General features: G+C 39.9%; 2 protein-coding genes across 5 annotated transcripts in view; both read right to left on the bottom strand.

Annotated features, from left to right (window-relative positions):
• The window catches only part of kmt2d (lysine (K)-specific methyltransferase 2D), a 36,902-nt gene extending 31,458 nt beyond the window's left edge, over window positions 1–5,444 (bottom strand). Inside the window, exons 1-8 of one of the 4 annotated variants that reach the window (XM_015051770.1) lie at window positions 4,610–5,444; window positions 2,354–2,436; window positions 1,800–1,908; window positions 1,463–1,665; window positions 1,243–1,352; window positions 979–1,141; window positions 383–554; window positions 150–264 (exon numbers count right to left, since the gene is read on the bottom strand). In XM_015051770.1, the coding sequence (XP_014907256.1) occupies window positions 150–264; window positions 383–554; window positions 979–1,141; window positions 1,243–1,352; window positions 1,463–1,665; window positions 1,800–1,908; window positions 2,354–2,402 (921 nt within the window). In that variant the 5' untranslated portion in view covers window positions 2,403–2,436; window positions 4,610–5,444. Of the gene's footprint in view, window positions 1–149; window positions 265–382; window positions 555–978; window positions 1,142–1,242; window positions 1,353–1,462; window positions 1,666–1,799; window positions 1,909–2,353; window positions 2,437–2,903; window positions 3,374–4,609 lie in introns of those variants that run through there. The other 3 variants (XM_015051767.1, XM_015051769.1, XM_015051768.1) reach the window with 3 other exon arrangements.
• Window positions 5,445–9,904: 4,460 nt separating this feature from the next.
• dhh (desert hedgehog signaling molecule) lies at window positions 9,905–16,524 on the bottom strand. The gene is made up of 3 exons (XM_015051772.1): window positions 15,521–16,524; window positions 12,017–12,278; window positions 9,905–11,123 (listed from the first exon to the last, which is right to left on the bottom strand). The coding sequence occupies exons 1-3, from the start codon at window positions 15,827–15,829 to the stop codon at window positions 10,354–10,356; spliced, it is 1,341 nt and encodes a 446-aa protein (XP_014907258.1). The 5' UTR covers window positions 15,830–16,524; the 3' UTR covers window positions 9,905–10,353.
• Window positions 16,525–22,636: the final 6,112 nt, after the last annotated feature.

Here is a 22,636-nt window from a genome sequence, read left to right as displayed (position 1 = left end):
CAGTAGAGGTTTTCTAGGTTTTGGTTTTGTTTTTTTTTATTCACTGCCGGATGATTAGCGCAACAAAATCTTATAAATAGCAAAAATGCCATAAATAGTAATGGATAGTGTTACTGCTAATAAGAAATGAAAATCAAAAAGTGACTAACTCTGCATTTCCAAGGGTCAGAGGGAAGAGAATCCATGGCTGGTTGGAGACAGAACGTGTGATATCCCTTATCACAAGCATCACACACCAACATTTTGGAGTCTTCTCCTGGTTGTCTAAAAGTGAAATTAAAGAACTTGGTGTTATTTGAAAACAATACACATGTCATTTCAAACAAAGATATGCAGCCCAAATCTTAAGTGTGGATGTAGTTTGTCCACATGTCGAACTTACCTGCAAGTCTGGCACACTTTACACTCTGGGCACTGCCATCCTGCCCGCTGGACAGGCGTGGCACCGATTTCCAGGCAGGACGCATGATAATGGAGGCCACAACCCGTGCAGAAAAGTAGCTCTGTGAGCTCCCCAACTGAATCGCACACTGCACACCAGGCCTCCTCACCAGCTGTAAGCAAAATATACAAATACAGATTTGCAAAGGGAAAATTGCATCATCAGTTTGTTTTTTTTTTTGCTTTTTGCATGAATTTCAGTTACTTGATTTATTAAGTGGGACAGTTTGGAACAATGGAACGAGATTTTCTACAGTGTCAGAGAATTCAGCTGTTTTTAAATGGAAAATTACAGTCAAATCCTTTTAAGATTTATTCAAAAGAAGTCAATTCTGAACCTGCTAAGTGCTAACTGCACTGACATCTCACTGGATGTCCACCTTGTATGTACTTAAAAATAATAACAGGCAGTAATAACACAGTCACTAATCAAAACACAGGAGCAAGGAGAGGAGCTGCCAGATAGCTGATAACATAACTCCTATACTACAAGCACACTCAAAGTTATAAGTAAGGTATGAAGAGAACGTCTCTTACCCAACTCCTCAGCCTTGTTTATATGCTCTGGACAGAGGAGGACCAACTGCTTCATGGACTGGAAGGACCCACTGGCCGCAGAGCACGGGAAGTGGTAGAATCGCGAGCAGCCCTCTACATGGCATTGTATGGTTGCACCCAGTCTTTTGCAATACTCACAAAGCTGAAATAAACCAAGAGAAGAAAACACTCAATTTCCTGACAAAAGTGATCATTTAATATTTCTCTTACACTCCATGTAAAGTTGATGGAGCGCAGACTCACCCGTTGAGTCCCTGAGATAACAGCTTTATCCACATCCTCCAGCTCCTCGTCTTTCGTCTGCTTCACCCCGTCTGACCACACCGCACACCAGTAGTGGACCCAACAACCCCCTGCTCATCGCAACAATAAACAGAAAATACCTCACAAATGTCAATAAAAAAAGAAGAGCGTGACTGCCTTGCGATGTCGAAACGGCACAGAAACGCATTTTGAGCTTAACCTGAGTCGTCAAAGAGTGCCGTCAGACAAGAAGAGTCAGAAAAACCAATGGAAGACAGGTCATCATTTCCAGGCAGTGGCAGTGGGAAAGCTGATGGCTTTTGAGTTGGTCGCTCCAACGACGACCTGAAGTGTCGCAGTTCCCGCTGTCCAAGCAAACTCCGCTCCACACAATTACAAAGGGCACAGGCACGAATGCATTCTCTGTCCACATAATAATGATAAAAATAATAATAATAAAAATAAAACATTTTAATCACTTTAATGAGAAGATACAAAAAATGAACATAATCTTGCATTAAAGAAACAGGCAATTCTGAGGCAAACAGGGAACTTACACAGGTGTGCTGGAGGAGGTTGCATCAACACCAGACTCGTCTGCGGCAGGAGAGACTTTGGACGACTCCTGGAGGGAGACGGGCTGGTGTCCAGAGGCGCTATCATCTGCTAGCAAATACAAAAAAAATAAATAATAAAACAGATATATAGAGATATCAAATTATTTATTACTGCTTAGTTCAAATTAAATTAGAGATCCATATCCCCATAAAAAAAAACTATATCCAAAATAAAGATGCATCAATAAACATAACAAAAAAGGTTTTTTTTTTTCTTGTTCTTTTAAATATTAAATGCATCACATTCAAGAACTCCCAACTCATTTTGGATCATAAACACATCAACCAACAGAACAATTTTCTGCTGGATTAAAATTCAGTGCATCTATCCGAGAACATAACAAGCATTTTTCCTATTATTTGGTATAATCCTTAGGATTATCCCTAGGGTTAAAAAAATAATAATACTCAACAGAAAGAAAGTTGGAAATCAGTATCAATTAGAAATAGCTTATATAGAGCAGGTATGAAATGGAATACCATGAAAACTTTACCTGTTGGTTCAGAGTCATTCTCTTCGCAGTTCGATTTCTGCTCGTCCATTCCACGTACAAATTTTGAGCTCCTTAACAGAGATCTACAAAACAAGGGCAGGTTACGAGAAAACTTTTAGCACATATCAAAATTATTGGAATGATTTCCTTTACTTCGGAAATGGGCAAAACCATCGAGATTAAGTCTGCTTCCTTGAAATACCCAACAACTTGGATAAAACACTGACAGTAAAGTGTTACAAAGTCACACGTCTCAAAAATGCAAGGCACTGATTGCAATCTGAAAACCAAACAACTCAAATATTTAGAATAAAAACAAGCATCGGATGCACAACACTGCATTAAGCAATTCAACGTAAAAATACTAAATCAGCGACACAGCTAATTTAATAAGACAGCCACATGTAGACTTTCCCGTGATCCCCATGTGTTAATTTCGTAGCTTTATTATTAATGCAACCGAGATTTAACGCCAACTCATGAAAATACCGCGAAGGTTACGTACGAGCGATCATTCAGAAATGGCTTTTTAACTATCCAACTTATTTACCAAGCGATGCATAATCCACGTCGATGAAGCCTCCGTGGACAAAAAGCCCTCGAGCTCGCAACTAAGCTGTGTATTATTTAATTAAACAGCCACAAAACGGGATACACAAAGAAAATACAACTTCCTTATTAAGAGCTTCCTGTTGCAGCGGAGCCCTTTTCGTGCAGAACACGGTCACTGAGAAATAATAGTTCCGCCATGGGATTGAAGCGCTCAACGTAACGCCGTAAAACAAACAATGAATGCGAATCGGTTTTAACCACATAATAGATGAGAAAGGAGAGAACAATAAGTGCGACAACTCGTGTGCATATAAATACACGAGTAATTAATTTTCCAAGTGGCTCTTTGTGTATTACAAAACAATTATTGTGTCATAAGCCCCGAGTACATGCATTTCGTAATGTTTCCTTTTCATTGTATAAAAGTAAATGGAAGTAGATGACATAGTTTTGTTATTGATTCCTTTGCTCTGTCTTTTTTTTTTTAACGAATTCACTCAAAAGCACCACTCCTAAACAGTTTGAATGCAAACGACGTTAACAAAAAAGATCATATTTAAATTAAAAACTTGTAATTAATACGAATAAACATCAGGGGGTAACAGTTAAGGTTAAGCAAAGATTTTTGCCACATCTATTTGAATGATCACGCATATATTACAAACATATCCTCATTTTCATGGAGGAAATACGAACAGAGGGGAAGTGATGTGTGGGGTCAAAATACTGTATTGGGGCCTTAAATGAAAATCACTCGAATTCAAATAAAGATATGCTCCCCGATCAAAACCTGGACGATCTTAAAGCAGGCTATTTTTTATTTTATTTTTTTACAACTACAACCAAAACTCCCACAATAAGACTCCACAGACGTACACAGTAAAAACATCCCGAACTGCATCAAAATGAGTGTGAATGCAACTGAGCTAATGGACACAATCTCTTTAGCATTGCAATCTCTTTAACATTGCATCGCTGTTCTCAATCGGGAGCGAGAAACACTCGAAACACACTCCAAAACAAGGCGCACATTTCACAATCCGATACCCCAGCACTAACACGCTTAAAGACGACACGTTTCCGAAGATATGCCATATGCTTTGCTGTAAAGGAAAAACAGAATTGATCGAAGCAAAAGTAATAAACACGATGTCCACAAGACTTCACATTATAGTTAGTGTTGCAAACTAACTGCGAACAGTATTAAATCTGGATATAAAATGGTAATAATCAGAAACTGGGGTGTGCTGCTGAACTACAATAAAGAGTTTATAGCTGAATAATAGCAGAGCCAAGCACTTTCTCAATGTAAACACCGACTTCAAAGGGTTGGTTCCAACCAGCAATTAGACGCATCCATGTCAGTGACGAAAATTCTACAAAGCTAACAATTACCTATTGTGGCGCAGCTACAAACTTTCCCGAAGAAATCCCAAGAACCGAAACTACACTACGCTCAGGGACATGTAGTTTTGAAATATGTCAACTGGATTTTACTTGGATCTCCATGTGAATACAAGCAGTGCAGAACAACCAAAAGAGAACACACAGGGTACCACAGCTAGCTTTCCAGCAATTAGATAGATTCATCTGGCAGCTAAATGCTACAGATAGCAGCGCTAACACCGGTCTAAGGTCAGGGTTAGTGTGTTTAGATCAGTATGCTGCAAGGAATTAAAGCATGCCACACATGTCCCTACCTACCTTAGAAAAATAATGTCCTCTTCTCATGCATCAGCAAGATCTAAAGAGCCACAAAGCTTCCGAAAATGCTGATGCTCGCTTCATTTTATGTACCCGGACTAACGCTGCGGCTAGCCCCGGCTGTTGTGAGAGTGGGGGAAGTGCAAGTCGGCGGAAGGCAAGTCAGTCAGCAGGCAGGCTTTGCTAGCTGTTTAACTACACGGACAACACCGTCGTTACCCGGCTAACCAACGGCCGGACTTCTGTAATGACCAGTCGGGGAACTTTTGTATCCAAACGCAAGTCTTCGGCTAGTCCAGAAAAATGTTTCCTGGCTCCACGTAGCGATGGTGAACGTAGCTTGAGGGCTAACATTAGCAAGCTCCAGTTATGTTCTGGAATCTCACTCGAAGAGGTCGTTCGTTGCAGCAAGTTTGCATAAATTGTCTGTATCCGGAAAGTGCTGCGCTGAACTTTGTAGACAAGCCAGGGAAAAATGGTTTCCTTCAAGTTTTTTTTTTCTTTTTTTGCCGAGTGCTGACTTTCATCTAACTGAATTTGCAGTTCAACTTTGCATGGGTACCCTTGTATTGGGTCACTAGCATCTCTTCTTTCCCTTCGCTAAACTGCGTTGCGTCTCCAAACGGCTGTTCCACTAAAGTGGCTAGCCTATGCTAGCTGTGCTACGTTATAAACAACTACGTCGAAAATTAATTCATCCAAACGAGCAATTCGTAATTATGCCTCACCGGAGCATATGTTACAACTTGGGGGTGATGCTAAAGAGATAAACCCTGTGGAGGTTGATCATTGAGCACGCAACATGGGATTTTAATTTCGAAAGCGCGGCCACTGAAATATGGTGGATAATAGATATTAGGTCATTAGATTTTCGATCCAGGGAAGCCATTTTTCATTAGATTGTTATGATTGTAACAGCAGAGCTACACTGATATCCCTGTTTGTGAGTGATTTAGCTGGGTTTCACAGTTAAGAAAAAAAGCGCTTTCTGAGTTAATTCCCTATTTATACAAATTAATATTGGTAAGCAATTGCAGCAAATGTAAATATAGTATTACGACAGATTATTTTTATACTTTTTTTTTTACTAGATTTACTGAACGTTTCATGTTGTAAAACAATAAGATTTTTAAAAATCTGATCCTGACCAGTATTTGTTGAGAAACATTTCGTTTTGCCGAATCATTACGAAACTTAGGTGTAATCAGTGGAAAATAATTCAACATCTCTGTCTATGACACAATTACAGTGTTTGTACAAAGATTTAATTAAAAAAAATATGTCATGTGTTTAAATTGATTTAATTTGATACAGAAAACAAAATTAGTCTCCTCTAAATATACTGCCATAATAAGCCATAATATGTATGGCTTATTATATTAACTCCAAAAACCACTGATTATTACTTCAACCAAAGGGCTTTTTGTATTGTTGTGAAATGTCATGAGAAAAGGAATGAGAAAGTAACAAAAGAAAAAACAGTTCTTTATCTATTTACAGAAGTTGGAAGTAAGTAGTTACATTTACTTTAGTAACTTTTTTGGGGGAGTGAGGGAAGGTGGGGGGGCAACTTCTAGGAATACTTTTGCTGCACCCGAAACGCTTTTTCAAAACTTTTTTGAATTTGAAAACAAAACATTTCTTCTGCTTTAGATGTTTGTTTGTTTGTTTTTTTAAATTATGTTCCAACTTTGTGGGAACAGCTTGAGGGATGATTCCTTTTTATTTCAGTACAACTCCACACCAGATCTCCTTTTTACTCCAGTACTCCACACCAGATCTCAAAGCACGTTCCAAAACGAGACGGATGAGCGAGTTTATTATGGAGGAAGCTAACTGGCCTTCACAAAGTGCTGACCTAAACCTGATGAATTCGATCAGAGATTGCAACCCAGTCCTTACTGCCCAACGTCACTGCAAGACATAACAAATGCCCCAGTGGAAGAATAATGGAAAGCCTTCATAATTCCAAAACCTCATGGAGAGCTTTTCAAGAAGAGTCATCCATATTCTTAATCCATATTAAACACTATGGATTAAGAATAGGATGTCACTCAAGTTCATATATATGTAAACAAAAAAAAAAAAGATGAGTGGTTACTTTGGTTATATGGTGTTTATAATGCTTATTCCACAGTATAGTATATTTTTGACCAAGTAACACTAGGAATCTAAAAAAACTCATATTAGTTGTTTACTTTGTCAGGTTTTTTGCTTGGGCATAGCCTGCAGTTAATAAATGTGATAGGCAGTTCTTCTCTCGGTTCAACACCATCGTAGTCCATGTTTACCATAACTGTAAGTGGTATGAAAACGTAGGTGTAAATTTTAGCTGCCTATAAGATCCTAGAGGTGTAGGGTCGCAAATAGCGAAAGGGCGCCGTCTGAGTTGTTGCTTTTCTTCATCTGATGCCTTATCCATGTCAGAAAATTACTCAAAAATAAAACAAATAGCCAGGGAAAAATAAGTTCAAAACAGCTGCTCTGAGAATTAATCTGCTTCTCATCTTGACTAACACTCTCTTTCTCATTGAGCACTTAAAATCCAAGAACAGTTTGCCTACAAAGCCGTTTCATTTAGCAGGAAACTGTAGCCATTTCCCAAGCCCTTCTATAATCTATGAACGGGCACACATGCATAGTACAAGGTTAGCTCTTGGTTTTGTAGGTAACCTTTCATGAAGGCGCCAACCTCCTCCCAACCCTCCTTTCTTGATCCCATTGTGAAAAGGCCTGAGGCAATACACACACTAAAGCTCTAATGTCATTTGGAATGACCCTGTGAACTTACAGAAAATGGGGAACAGCCTGTCCCACTGGAAGAAGGTCACAAGTTTGATCCACAGCCACTCCTGACACGTCTCAGAGGGGGACGTACAATCTAGAAGCAGCTCAAAACGAAGAGCCGCAGTAAAAGTAGGTTTTTATTTATTTTTTTATCGAATTCTCCAGTTTCATTCACTGTAGATGACAGAATTTTCACTGCTGCTGGAGCATTATCTGCAGTTATGCTAGAAAAAAGAAATCTGATAGACTTTGAGAGCAGAGCACAGAAATAATGTAGAGTGTTACAGCTGAAAGAAAATGTTCTGGTTTGAGGTAAACCTAATGGGTATTGTTGCTCCAACGTCAACTTTTCAACACGAAACTAAACGAATATGACATAATTTACAACACCCTCTACATTTATTTTCATTGGCACAACACTTGGTAGCAAGTAACACTAATAATTCATATAAACTAGAAGCAACTGAAGTGTTTAGTACTCTGCACTTTTTTAAGGACATTAGGGTGTTAAAAAAAACAACCTATGAATTATAAATTGAAAACAAGTAACCTTTCCTTCATTACCTTTTTATGCTGATATATTGAGAAGCTCAATTTTTCTCCATGACGTCCAGTGGCATACATGTGAGGGTACATATTTCAATTTCAAGTTGTCCCTCTTCAAAATGGGAAAGACAAGAGAACCGCAGTCTTATCTTATTTGAGATTATGTTTCTGCAATAAAATATCAATTTATTTTAGGTTATTGTACACCAGAGATGCTGTTAAATTAGGAGGTCAGTGTCCGGTGGAAGATGTTAAACCTCTGTGGGGTTTAATGTGAAAATGACTAAAGCTTTTCACAAAGTCTAAGGAGAATAAAAACAGCTTGCCAGCTTCTGCCTCATAAAAATTGTAGAAATACGTACTATGTCTTCAATTTCCCCTACATTCATGAACCCCGGATGTGCCACCTTTGACTCTTTCAGAGAGCTGTCCCCACATACAGATTTTATTGTTGGAGATTTGCGCCAGCAGCTTTCCTCTGGTTCTGTTTGGTCAGCTAATGTTTGAGTTTCTCTTCGTCTGAATGCGAGGTGAACATGTTTTCATTTGGAAAATAAGGCATTACTGGTTCCAGTGACAGGATTACTTAACTCCCCATTCAGCTTTAAGACAATTAGATCAGATTTTGGAGGGGGCTGAGACTGGTTAGAGCGGGTTGACTGATTGGTCAGCAGATCTGAACAGAGGGTGGTATTAAAACGCCAAGGTGCTCCTATTGGCCCGGCGATGAAGCCAATGCGTTCCCATCTGGCTCCTGCGCTTCAAGGATAATCCCCTGGAATACCTCCACAGATGTTTACAATGGAATATGAGCCTGGCAAGCACAATGCATTTTTTGTCTTTAGTTGGATGTTTCTATTCAATTTTATTTTATTTTTGACACTTAAAATTTAAAGGTCACTCAATAAAAAAAATAAAAAAAAAAGAAATGGCAAAAAGAAGTCATAAAAAGCCTCTTTCATATAGCTGAGATTTGTTTATCTGCGGTTTATCCTCTTAATATTTTATTATTGAGGTCACTGGGTTCTGGTAACATCCTACAGAATGCCTAATGCATGCATCTGATGTATAGTTACAGGGAATAACAAGGTACATTTTGCTATGTATATATATTAATATGTTTTTGTAGTAAATTAATTTAGTATTATGAAAAAAAAACAACTTTGTTATTTTATGTTTGAGAAACCACTTTATGTTATCCAGGTGACAATACACAATTCCTCCACAAGGGGGTGTATAACCTCATCCTCATTTTATTAACACAGGTCCATTAGCTTTTCCATTTCTGTTTACATTTAAAGCATGTGTCTTGGTAACAAATAAAACATTTTAGATCAAGTGTTTAATGTGCATGTCGGGGGGCACAGTTTCTCCTTAGGTGTATATTTAAGACCAAAAATCCCCAAAACCTTTTCAAATATTAAAAACAAAAAGAAAAAAAAAAACACATAAAAAAATGCTTTTGTAATTATATAATGGGAGTAATTACAAAACTATTAAGATCAGAATTCATCATACATTTCATAGTCAAAATGTTTTCATATTTCCTGGCGGGTTGCACAGTGGAGCACGTTCCGCCTTCATACTTTCCAAGTTAAGGACATTTGCTGAAGAAAAAGTTTAAATTGTTTCATTTCTTATCTACTTTGCGACAGCTAAAAATATTGAATCCACTTGATTTAGACACTTGTTGCCCTCCAAACAAGTATAGTGTTCAAATGTAAAAGAACAGTAACTCAAATGTCATAAAATTGGCATAATTCAAACTGGAATTGTTGCAAATCACACAGAGGAAACCCTTTACTCCAATAATCTCAAGGCGATAAAGTCAAGGAGTGGCACAGTTGGGCTTTTTGTTAACTTCTTTACCTTGCATGGACCTTAATCCTCCAGCCACATTTTGCTTAACAAGTCAAAGAGAGATCACTGTAAAATGTGCAGGAGCTAAAGAAAACACAAATATTGCATTTATGGAATTACATTTTTATTCGTTTGGTGATGCGATACCAAGTCAGTGCTTACAATACAAGTTGTAGAATTATTATAGCAACAATAAAATGCAACCTCTATATATTATGATTCATGAAGTACAAAAATAAAGATTCTGTTGTACAGGGAATTCATTCTTATCCCATCATATTTTTCTTTTTTTCTTTTTAATGCAAAAAGAAATAACAGCTGTACAAATACTGACTGATATACAGTAATATTTGGTTTAAATCTTTTCTGACCAATAATTTCATTATTCAACATATCTTACAGACTGCTTATGTTATGGATCGACAGTAGATTAGCATACAGACAGTAGTGTAAAAAGCCAACCAGCAATTCCAGATTCTCACATCCTTCTTATCTGAAGGAAGACAAACAGCAGCTTTACTTCAGGTGTGGCCTGCAGTATGTTTCAACTTTTAAGCATGGAAAATCTCGGAGTCTAAGAAGATGCATGCAAATCTGTAGAGTAGTCTAGCATACCAGTGTACTTCTGATGTCTTCAAGGAGCACTGCTCTTGATCTTTCACTCTAAGAGGTTCGCTGAGATTGTCTTGCTTGTGAATACTTATTTTTTCTGTTGTGCCAAACTGTGTTGCAGTCTCAATGCCAGCTTTTTGCTGCCCTTTTACGTCTTCCCCCCAAAACGAGCGCTTCAGGGAACGGAGAAGCCGTAAAGGTCCAAATGCCCAGTGTGCAAGGTCGTGGTCCTCCAGCAGCGCGTAGCTGGACACAAGCACCCCGTCAACAAACATAGTTCCAGCTTCAGTGAGGGGCGCAAACACTCCCACACTTTCAGTAAGAGAGACGGATACGATTCGGGATGTTTCCGTTTGACCCCCCGGTGTGCCGATGAGGACGCAGTCCCCGACTCTGGCTCTGCTCGCGAACACGGCCCGATACTCATTCGCGTTATGTCCGCAGTCAGGGTCTAAAAACACCAAATGATGTGGAGTCACGACCAGTCGGTTGCCACCGTCCGCCTCCAGAGACAGAAAGACAGACCGGCTTTCCTGGTCCCGGTGCAGAAACAAGAGGACTTGGCTGTACACGACCTGACCTGTCCCAGACAGAGCCAGGATCTGGTCGCCAGAGGCCAGTGATGACAGAGTCTTCTGCCTCCCTCCAGCAACCGTCACCCGGGCCCAGCCTGGGAAACAGCCACCCCTCTCCACTGCTTCAGATTTATCTGCAGAGAGGATGAAACAGAAAGTGTTCCTTACTGTCCTTAGTATTAAAAAAAATATTTCAAAAGGTGATACATTTTATTCCTCATGCAGAAGGAGCGACTCAGTAAATTAGAATAATGAAAAGTTTGTTTCAAGCTTTTTAAAATCAAAAACTATGACTATTGTAAATGCATTTTACACAAAGGTCTGCAATTCAAACATTTGTTTCTGTAAACTTCACTTAATGTGTCGTAAAAATAATATCAATCTCCCAAAATGTTGTTTCTCAGAACATTAGGATGAAAGACTGTCCACGATTCAGGAGTCATTGACATCCTCCACAGGGAAGAAAGATACTAAAACTCATTGCTAAAGAAGCAGTCTGTTCATAGTGCTGTTTCCAAGCATTTAAATGGAAAGCTTGGTGAAAGGAAAAAGTGTGTGCACACAAATGCAATTCTGAGAGATTTTTTTTTATATACATACATTTATATTTTCTCTTCTCTAGTGGCCTTTCTTTGACAGTGATTGGACATGAAAGTGAGTTGTGAGAGAGGAAGACATTCAGCAAAGGTCAACTGGCCAGGACTCGAACCTGCTGCGGCCGCATAAAGTTACACATGGGTTGTGCACTTCATGAGTTTATGGCCTCTATTAGTGCAACATTGACTCAGAGACGCCCCAGCAGAGCAGCAGGTAGAATCCCTCGGATATATGCTCCAAATACACAGAGCCATAACCAACGACTGAATGCAGACACTGCTTAGTAAGTCACAATTGTCAAAATTAACAGAATATTGAACGTAATGAAGTTCACTTTTTGCAATGAATTACTGAAATAAACTTTTCATAATATTCTAATTCACTGAGATGCACTTGTAAGTAAAAAAAAAAAAAAAAAATCTTAACTTACCTGCTTTGACCGAACAGTGGATGTGATACCTAGACTCATAATGGACCCAGTCAAATCCTGCTTCTACAGCCAGCTGGGCCAGGATGCCGTACTTCTTTGTTTCTCTGTCGTCTGTGGTTATATCCACGGCTCGGCCTTCGTAGTGCAGAGAGCCCTGAGGGTGGTGGCCGTCTTCATCCCAGGCCTCCGTCACGCGCAGGTGCACCCCTGGCCACTGGTTCATCACGGCAATGGCCAACCTGTTCAAACAGTCCTTACATCGCTGCAGGAGAATAAAACACACGGGTGGAAGGTTTAAGAATAGGAGAAATGCAGACTGTTTTCAGGCAGGTACAGAGCCACAAGCAACTGTTCATGTTTTAGACACTTCCTTGTTTAAATTAAAAGGATTGGTAAGCAGTGTGCTGAGGAGAAATGCAGGATTTTGAATGAAGTGTATTAGAGCAGGAACACATCTAAAGACGTACCTCAAACCCACTGACCTCGTAAAGGTCAGTGGGTTTGAGGTACGTTGTTGAGGACCGCTGGTGTAGAGGACAATATGAGCTTTTTATAGCTTTACATTAGCAAGCACATGTTCCAACACTGCATTAGTTTAACAGGCAGAGTGCCAGAACTGCCTATTATATGTCATGACATATCTTAAGAACTATATATTTCTCTTTAAAAACATCTTAGACTAAACGTCTTAAAGAATTGATATGATTTTGGTTAAGTTCCCATGTTTTTAAAAACTAGAACTGCACAAAATATTGACTCACATAGGGAAACAAACTTGCAAGGACTGCTTGAATGTACTATTTGGTGGTCTCTAACTTTTAAAACTCCATTCATTCACGCCCTGTAATATTTAGTTGTTTGCATGGGTTTTCATTTGGTGCATCGTGATGTTCTTGGCAAGAGGTCATAGTTTTAAACTCAAGATGCACCGATCAGGCACTTACTGGCTCATAGAAATTAGTATTTTCCTTGACAAGAAGGTTAAAGATGGTCTGCATTTATATAGGCACACACCCCGTTTTTACTAAACTAAAAAGCGAGTAAAAGTACATGCTGTTGACTGATGTTTTTAATCAAGCAAACCTAGAGGGAGTTTCTAGCCATGATACATTTAATGAAAAAGAGCAAGGGAAAACTTGCCGATTCCAATCTCTTATCGATCGATTGTGCCATCTTTAACCGTTGTGTGAAATATTTTGTTTCTAGACATTTGGACATTAATATTTCCATTTTCAGTTAGAAACGTCTCTCGCAGGGAGCTCTCGGATGTCTTGCGTCTCCATTTGCAAATTTGAATGAGCTTTCTATGGCGTCTGAGCCGAACTCATGCAGCAGACGTTTGCAAGCTTCCTTAAACAGCAAAGGAACTGCTACAGTTACCAGAGCCATGTATCCAAATCTACACCTAAGTATAGAGACCGATAAAACACAGTTCCTCCCTCGCTCTGCTAAAGGCCATCTCAGCTTTGTGCAAACAATCAGACTGCAACCTACTGTAGCCAGTTTGGCACATTCTTTGGTCTTTTCAACAGGGTGGCAGAATAATCAAGGCCATTCTCTGCCTTTCCAGATTGTTCCAGGCTCGAGTTAGACACTTTCACCCCTGAGACATTTGATCAAATGTGTGCACAGTGACTCTTAACACCCCCATGGGCCATAATGTTGCAGACTGTGTCAGCATTGTCGCAAAATAGAGAGTTGTGGGGGGGGGGGTGGAAGTGGAACAAAAATATGATGACAGCAGCAGCATCTGGGATGATACACTCACTACTTCTTCAGTGCATGATCACTTTAGTCATCTTGTGGCCTTTACAAGTAATTTTAAAATATATTTGTGCAGCAAAATGATGAAAGGCAAAAAAAAAAAAATAAAAAATAGAGGATGAGAGCAAGTTCAGGAGCTCTGTGAGAAGAAAGCAATGCAGAGGAGGGTCGAGGTTGAGGCGAACGAGGAGGCCAGAGGGGAAGAATGTATGGGCTTGGACTTGGGAATGTGACAGAAAGAGTGAGAAAGAGTGAGGGGCAGAAAACAAACTGGGTACATTTCTCTCGCAATGCCATTGAAGAGAGGCGTTTCATTGTCACAACCACAATAGTCGCTTTTCCGACGGTGCCATTACTTCAGCAGGCGGGAATTTTAGTATAGGCGACTTCTTCGGAGTTCTTGAAGTGACGCACAAAGAGCGTCTTTCACGTGTAGGGGGGGTCATATGCACACATTCTGATTGGGTACACAGAGGGTATGCACATACAATTAAAGATTTTCATCACGTACAATCACTCTGGGAGGACGAAGCAACACAGACCTACATCCCAAACATTTACCAAAATCCTCCGTATGATGGATAGAGCTGCATCCGATTCAGAAAGAGTTCGGCTGAAAATGTGTTTTTTTCAATACCTGCAATTGTTCTTTTTTTTTTTTTCCCCCCCCAAAGATCAATACATTTGGGGTTCTATCCCTAGTAAGCAAATACAAACGCAAAAATTTACTGGCACACAAGTGGATTTTTGTTCTATTAAGAGAACAAAATCTGCTATTTAAATATTTAGTTTTCAGTGTCAACATCTTTGGTTAAAGATTAAAAAGGAGTTTCTGTGGAGGAGCTGGTGCGCAGCATTACGTCCTGATTGTGTAATCTATAAAAGATGGAGGAGGGAGTACAGAGTTTTAGCAAACATTGAGTGACATCCTTTGATTTGAGCTGAACGCAACACATACATAGCAGAAAGTATATGAGCTACAAATCTCAGGAAGTGTTTAAATACAAAAGATCTTTTTAAATCGACAGCAACACACTGATCAATTGTCCACACATGAAAAATTGACTAATTTGTCCTTGATTGGCGAGCGGTTGATCAAATACTAAATAGAATCAGATTTTTGAGTGACCGGATCAAAACTCCCACAGATTTGACTTTTTCTTTTTTTTTTTGATTGAGAAAGTTTAGGGAGTATTCTTCAATGCCTATAGATAATCTTGTAATTTATTATTTTTATGTTCTGCTCTCGTTGTTAAAGATGAGGAAACACGTTCTCTTTCAATCCACCTCAAAGAGCAAGCAGCACATCTTTGTGTTATATTCCTTGAAATAACAACATCCAAAAATCAGTGTTGTGGGGCTTTGTTTAATGGCAATGCAGAGGCCCCATATAAGGAGGGAATCCGCATGCAAAGAAGTCATCTGGGGTTCGAATCCCAACCTCCTGGCCCATTTTCTGTCAGATTGCGGTCAATAAAAGAACACTAGTGCCAGAAATGTTAAAGTCAGCCAAAATCAGATTTGATTATAAAAACTTTATAGTCAAATCTGAATATCTGATTTAAATACTCTCAGATATCGACCAGGTAAAGCCTGATCAGTGCAACTCTATTAATTGATAGTACAAAGACACAAAAAACATCCATCTGTCAGTCCACACTCTGTTCATTTTTCTGGATTGGAAGTGTAACCCAACTGAGACCAAGTGATAAATGTAAATCCACAACACACCAACCTCACCTTAGTCATGACCCGATCTGCGCTCGTGTTCTCCTCATCCTTGAAGACAATGTCTGGGTTGTAGTTGCACACCAGCTGGTTGAAGCGCTCAGAGTTGCGCGAGATCTTGCCCTCGGCCCTGCCACTGGCCCCCAGGGTGTTCTCAGAGAAGTTGGGGAAGAACTGCTTGTAGCGCATAGGTGTGAGCTTCCTGGGCCTGGAACGCGTGCCGTACCCAGGACCGGGTCCACATCCCTGGACCACGCCTAGGCAAGTACAAGCAGCAAGCAGGCCGAGCGGTGCCAGGCGGGCCCACCAGAACTGCTTCATTGGGGAGGGTTGGAGCTCAGAGGCTCAGGATGACAGCCCTGTTCCAGGTGAGTGACGGCAACTGAATGAGGGTCAGATCTTGGTCCATACCCAATCATGGATAACTGGTGCTGGTATTTTAAAATAAACTTAAAGTGTGCCCATTTGAGGTATTTGGATTGTTATTGTTAAACAAAAATAATAATAAATTAGAAGTTAAACTACAAAGTGGATATTGCTTTTAACAGTCCCAAAAAGTGTTCCGACTGGTCGAAGTATCTAAAAAGTTTGACATCAGGTATTTAAAGTGATGCAGCATGAGGGTTTCTGAAGAAGTTTCTCAGTAGAGGCGCTGCGTTCCTGTGCTACTCTCGATTCCTCCACAGGTGCCTGTCTTGACGCAGGTGTTTTGAAGGGTTTTTCTGCTCACTTACCGCTCCTCTCCTCTCTCCTCTACAGCTCCCCTTTAGGAGGCGCACACACCTAAAGCCCGACGCTTCCCCAGACTACAAATCCCTCCTCTGGCGCTGTCATCCTCTTTTTGCGTCCTAATTTCTCGCGTCTTTTGAGATCTTCTCTCTCCTTCGTCCACCCCCTTCTGTTCTCAGCGCTGCTGTCCACCTTGCGCCAGCCATTGGGTCTTATTAGCATCCGGACAAGATTGCCCTCCCTTCCTCTGCGCGCCACAGCACACGCCTCCAATTCAGCCATACAAAGAACATATGATGTTAACACAATGACCCCAACCCCGTCCACGTCAATTACCGTCTCGGGAGGGTTAACCCTTTCATGGATGAGTTATGATAGCCTCACTAGGGATTTGTGATTTCAGTCGGGATTTTTAAAGCAGGTGATTTTTCAAGTTCAGCTGCGTGTTTTAATTTGAAATATGTTTCAAAGGTTAGCTTAGTTCACTAATTGCGCGTCAAAATTAAAACATTATTATTTATAATATAGATTAACGCCACAGAGAAGTGTAGACATTTACTTTTGTTATGAAAAGGTGAAACTTTGTTTTTCTGAACATTATATAAGATCAATAAAATATTTTTTTTTCAACAGAAATGGTATGACATTGCTCATTTATTTATTTGATTTTATTTATGTTAGCAGGTAATTTGACTGAGAACAACTTTTCATTTTCAACATCTTGTTCAGAAAAAAAAAACATTATGAGGAGTCTGTTGAACTGACAGTTAGGTAAGGTACGGTAAACTTTATTTATGTAGCGTCTTTCACAGGATAAAACCACAAGGTGCTTCACATTAACACAACCGTAAGAGAAAAATAAAACATAAAGGAGAATAAAATAGCACGCAAAGCAATTATCCAGTAGGAAGTAGTAGTAGATGTCCACAAGGAGGATCAGCCATAAAAAGCTCATATATTAACAAGCTGGCTGTTGACAGATTAATGGAAAGTTGAGTAGAAGGAAAAAGTGCCTTGAGAGGTTTGTGAAGCACATAGTCAACAGTTGAAGTATTACATTTTGTCAGGTGCCATTGTTACACATCCGAATGTTAGTTAATGTTTAATTTATTATAGTTCAAAAACAACTCTGAACAGGTGGGGTCTTTTCTGGAAGTTTCTTCCAGATTTGTGGTGAATAGAACCTGAATGCAACTTCTCAATTATAAGCTAAAAATACATTCACATTCCCATTATAGAAAATATCTGCCAAAAAAAAAAAAAAAAATATATATATATATATATATATATATATATATATATAAAAATCTGTAAATTATCGTTGAAACATGTTTTTTTCCTGAGATTGTTTTCACTGTTTCTAAAATTTCTTTCAGAACAATTTAGTTTTAGCAGTGGTTTAAAATTCAGTGAACTATTGACAGTGATGCATGACGTTCACTTTAATGGACAGATAATTAATTGCAAAACGTAGTATCAGCACTTTAAATTTAATCAATTAAGCAAGTCCTTAATTATTGATGATTGTTACAATTTACTTGGAAAATGTTGTGGATGTCATAAAAAGTTTCTGTAAGCTTTCTCTGCCTTCCCAGTAGGTGGCAGTGTATTGATCCAGTGAAATGGCTCAAACGTGCAAATCTATCATCAACGCCTCCACATGTAAAATAAATCTGCTTTTAAAAGTTGTTCCCCTTTGCTGTGTATACTGGACACAAGAGACTTAAAATTGTAAGAATTTAAAAAAACTTAAACTCCTGAAACTGCAAAGCTGCGCCCGATAAACTCAAAGGTTCCCCACTAGCTTTGCATTATCATCTTTGAGATACATCCTGAAGAGACATGTCATTTGAACGTACATGCTCTTGCTTTTCCTTGCTCATCCCGCCCACTGGAGTAATTTATTAATAGACCGAGTTGAAGGTGAGAGGACCTAAGAAGGAGCACAAGTGTCCTGCCTCGATACCCCTGACCGTGACTTACAGTGTTGCCTTCCTGTGTTCGGGGAGCCGGCCTGACCCCATCTGACACCCAATAACCCCCCAAGACCTCATCACTGGAACGCCCCGTGGCCAGATTGCCAACTTATTATTTTTATCCACCTCGAGACAATAGATGGGAGCCTCATAAAATGACTCCGATAATGACAGACGAGAGAGCAAACATTGTGTCCCAGGGGTGAGACATCTGCAATCACAGGAGGAAGCTGAAATTAATGGCAGATTAAAGGTCAGAGTTTCTCACAGCGCTATCTCTAGTTTCCTGAGACACACAAGGCTCCATTTTTGAACTAAATTTCCTTTTCTCCGGTTTGGTTTGGTTTGGTTTGGTTTGGTCATGTGCAACACCTTGCAATAGTATTGAAACCCTTTGGACATTTTTTTTTTTTTTTTTTTTTGACAGACTTTGTATTTTATTTTGTTTTTGTGACAGATCAACACAAAGTGGTGGAGCCGAAGAAAAATGTCTTCAGATAAAAACCTTACTACAGATTCTCAACTGGATTTAGATCTAAAGTCTAATGGAGATGGTGTGCTCCAGTTAAATTCCTGTCTTAGTTTTTTGACGCTCATGTCTTGGAGGAAGACTAAAACAAACAATTTTGGGACTCATCTGACCAATTCACTTTCAACTTGTCCTTGTGTCCCCTGAACGACTTGAGACAAACTTCGAATCCCTCAAAAACATTTTTCTTCTTGCCACTCTTTCATTAAAAAGACCGATCTGAGGGAAGCAAAACAAATAACTGGGCCACAAAATTATGCTACCTGAGTCACGGATCTCTGAAGCTCCTCCAGAGCAACCATCAGCCTCTCGGCTGCTTTTCTGAATAACACCCCACATGATTCTGTGCATTCATTAATGTTGATGTACAAACCTCTGAAACCATCACAGGACAGCTGCGTTTGATCAAAAATACACACGTAGGCTGTTTCTAACGTCAACTGGTTTCTTTTGATCTTATTAGTAGGGGGTCAGAGTAAAGGGGACTCGTTGTAAATGCATGCCACAAAATCATTTTTATTACATTTCAGTAATTATGCACTAATTTTTCCTGCTCTATCACATCACATGAAACCTCAAGGTAAGGCTTGTGGTTGTAACGCGATAAAAATGTGAAAAGGTTTAAATTCTTTTGCAGTCTTTTATATTTCCTAACACTTTACTATGACTGAACATGAGGCTCAAATATCTAACGGAGGTCTTAAAATAACTGATTGAAAGAACATTGTTTGATTCCTTCTCCAGCGGTCACCGAGTTCCACGGGGATCGTGGAAAAGGCATCCTCGTTTGGGAGAAGTTTCCAGATGATCCCAGGATGTTGTGGGGAGGGGTGGCGAAAGGCAAGGCTGCATCTTCCTGTCCTTACAGTAAACACAGAGGAAGCCTCGAGTCTGGCCCGAGCGACGCAGATGAGAGATTTCGGCCTCCGTAACAAACGCAGAGAATGACCCAATCAATAAAGGCAACAAACACTTTCGTATCTACAATCGTCCACAGCAACTTTTCCTCTTCAAAGCCGTTTGAAGGGTGAACGATTTCCATCAGGCTTGAAAGGGAAAGGAAGGAAGCAAACATCTGTGGGCTGGAGATGGAAATAAAGTCATTATTATTATGCGTTTTTTTATTTTGGTACCCCCTCCCTCTGCCTCTCTCTTGCTCTTAACTTTTCACTCCCCAGATTTCAGGATGGGAGTGCGTGGCTCGGTGAATAGATTTGTTTCCTGCTCGGCCGTAGCACAGAAAACGAGATCTTTCCTGCTTGTGTTAGCTTTCCCCGCTTTGTTCTTTTCCAAACGCGTTCACCTGAACCGCTTGCTTTCGGTGACTTGCGGGAAATCAAACCCGCTACCCAGAGCTTCCGTTAGACGTTTCCACCTTTCCACCCTTCGTGACGCGTTTATCGAAAAATAGAACTTATATTTGCAAAAAAAAAAAAACAAAAAAAAACTGCTGGCTTTGACATTTCAAGTGTTTGTCTTTCTCTGGGAGCTGAATGGACACTCTGCAGGAGCAACTTCCTCCGATGGAGGCCGTTTCATGGGTTGTGGAGGAGGAAAGTCAAGGAGCTGCCATATTCCACACACACACACACACACACACATGCACACACACACCTACCCTCTCTCTCTTTCTCTCTCTCTCTCTCACACACACACACATCCTTGCTCTCAGCCCATAGCCACACCACCCTCTCCACTGTCTCTCACCATGTTATCAGTGCAGGAAGAGGCAGGGTGGTGCATTGTGATGTGGCTGTACACACTGGATGATTCTTGGCTTCTGTGCTGTGGTTTTGCATTGGGTATTACGTCAATAAAAGCCGGGTGGGTATTTCTGGTGATGTGTTGAGTTTTGCATTTAAAAAGTCCAAATTATCAGTGGCTACTGGTTACCATTCTGTTCAAGTTCAGTTTTTTTTAATTTTTTTTTAATCAGCTCTGATGAAAAATAGCACCGGTGAGCCGAAGCTGAGATGATGCTGCACAGACATGAAGAATGAAATATAAGGGCTGGAACATCCTGTCGGCAGACAAGAAGGTCAAAGTTTGGGTAAGACATACCGTTCTGCGTGAACCCTGGCCATGAATCGGTGGAAGCCGCACAGAAAACATACGATTTGCTCTCGATTCTCCACTGAAATGAATCCCAGTGAATTTGCGATATCGTCTGTCCCACCCTTTGTGCCACGTTAGAGTTCCCCCCCCCCCACCCCAACAAAACAAAGGCGCTTCTGCGCCGTCCGATTGTGTGAAGTGAGTGTGCCGTGAGCGTGCACACAGGATGGCGGGCGGCTGCGGCAAACGGACAGTGTGGCCCATTATCTGTTGATTAGCGAGCAAGTCTCGCCTTTTCCTGAGTGATTTTTGTGTTAGCAAGTGCAGAAAAGAGAGAACAACAGTCCCTAATGCACTCTGGCACAAACATCAAACGGGCGACTGTCAGGAAGGCTAATCTGAGCCTCTTTTCCCCCCTTCATTCCCATGTTTTGACAATAAAGATAGCCTATCTCATCCCATTACAAGCTGCCAGTTTCCCGCCTTGTTCCCGATATGCCTGAAATCTGGTCCTGTGGACTGTGTTGCCCAGTGGGACTGCTGGGACGCTTCGACTGAACTGTGTGTAACCTTCGTGTTGCGTGGAAGAATAAATCCAAGGTTTTGATTGGTGGTAGGTTGTAATATGCTGTGCCCACCACACGCCAGCGTTTTAAAACTTTTTAATGATCGGCTCTGTCTGTATGACTAAGTTTTGGGCCAGCGGTTATTTTCTCAGAGACTTTTCCTGACCGGTGAAGGTCAACACACATGTGCTTCACTTAAATGCTCTCTTGTGTTTCTCATTTTGAAGAGTGGCTAAGAGAAATGGACGTCTGTGTCAGATCACACAGTATTTAAACCACATGAAAACACAGTGAGTTTTACTCCACTGCAGTCAGACTCGCCTGCTTTGGAAGAATGCATTTCATTTCAACTCTAGGATCATTTCTAAATTACAATGGCCTCTGAAAGTTTACGCAGCAAGTCTGGTTTGTGGAGACTTGAGAAATAATAATAATAAAAAAGACTTTTGTCTTGACTTTGCCTATTTTTATCAAACGTAATCATTAAGTATTAAGTCGAAGAAGAAAAATAGGAAGATACAAGTGTGAAAACGTGCAATAATCTGGTCACGCATGTGTTTAAACTAAATCTTGAAACGCTTTCTAATTCAGTTTCAGCATTTAGTCTTTGTGAGTTCACACCTGCCATCAATAACATGTAATTTGATCAGCTTTAAACAGTAATAATAATAATAATTCACATCCTTTTAGCTAAAGCCATAGTACATCTGTATGTATGAGGCCTTTTGTTCAACATTATATAATTTTGTTTACTTTAAAAATATCCACTGATTTAGAAAGGGCCATGATCTGTATTTTGGCTTAGCTTCAAGTGTATAATTTCAAATAGAGGAATAAACTATGTCCTAAGAATCACTAATAAAAATACAACTAACTAGAAGCACTCTAGATTTCAAATAAAATAAGCTTATTTTCAAAGAACAGTCATGGTTCACAATCCAGAAATCTCAAGAAAATCAGGTTTTATGTTTTGTTAAATTATCCAGGAAATTAGTCAAAGTTTAAAAAGATTAAAAAAACAAACAAAAAAAAACAGCTTCTGTTAGGCAGAAAGAAGGTGCCAAATTGTCCCCAGTAGGGCTACTGTGCACAATGCAAATTTTAACATTGACGCAATGTAGTCATAGCAACAGATAATATGAGTGCCTGACTGGCCTTCCTGCAGTTCAGATATAATTCTTTAAAAAAAAAAAAAGTATGGTGTATCACAAAAAGGAGAATCAAACGACGACCACAAAGTTCCAGGGTGGCTGAAATATTTCATTCAGCAACG

Source organism: Poecilia latipinna, unplaced genomic scaffold, assembly GCF_001443285.1.
Source record: "Poecilia latipinna isolate Pla-1442-1.1 unplaced genomic scaffold, P_latipinna-1.0 Scaffold1064, whole genome shotgun sequence".
In the NCBI taxonomy this organism is placed as follows: domain Eukaryota; kingdom Metazoa; phylum Chordata; class Actinopteri; order Cyprinodontiformes; family Poeciliidae; genus Poecilia; species Poecilia latipinna.
This window is presented reverse-complemented; position numbering and strand designations above follow the sequence as displayed.

Excerpts from the sequence above, each read along its gene's own strand:
- dhh (XM_015051772.1), bottom strand. The coding sequence starts at position 15,829 with ATGAAGCAGTTCTGGTGGGCCCGCCTGGCACCGCTCGGCCTGCTTGCT. Across the intron at positions 12,279-15,520 it reads CAGATCGGGTCATGACTAAG|CGATGTAAGGACTGTTTGAA; the intron begins GTGAGGTTGGTG and ends ATTCTCCTGCAG. Across the intron at positions 11,124-12,016 it reads CCACTGTTCGGTCAAAGCAG|ATAAATCTGAAGCAGTGGAG; the intron begins GTAAGTTAAGAT and ends TCCTCTCTGCAG.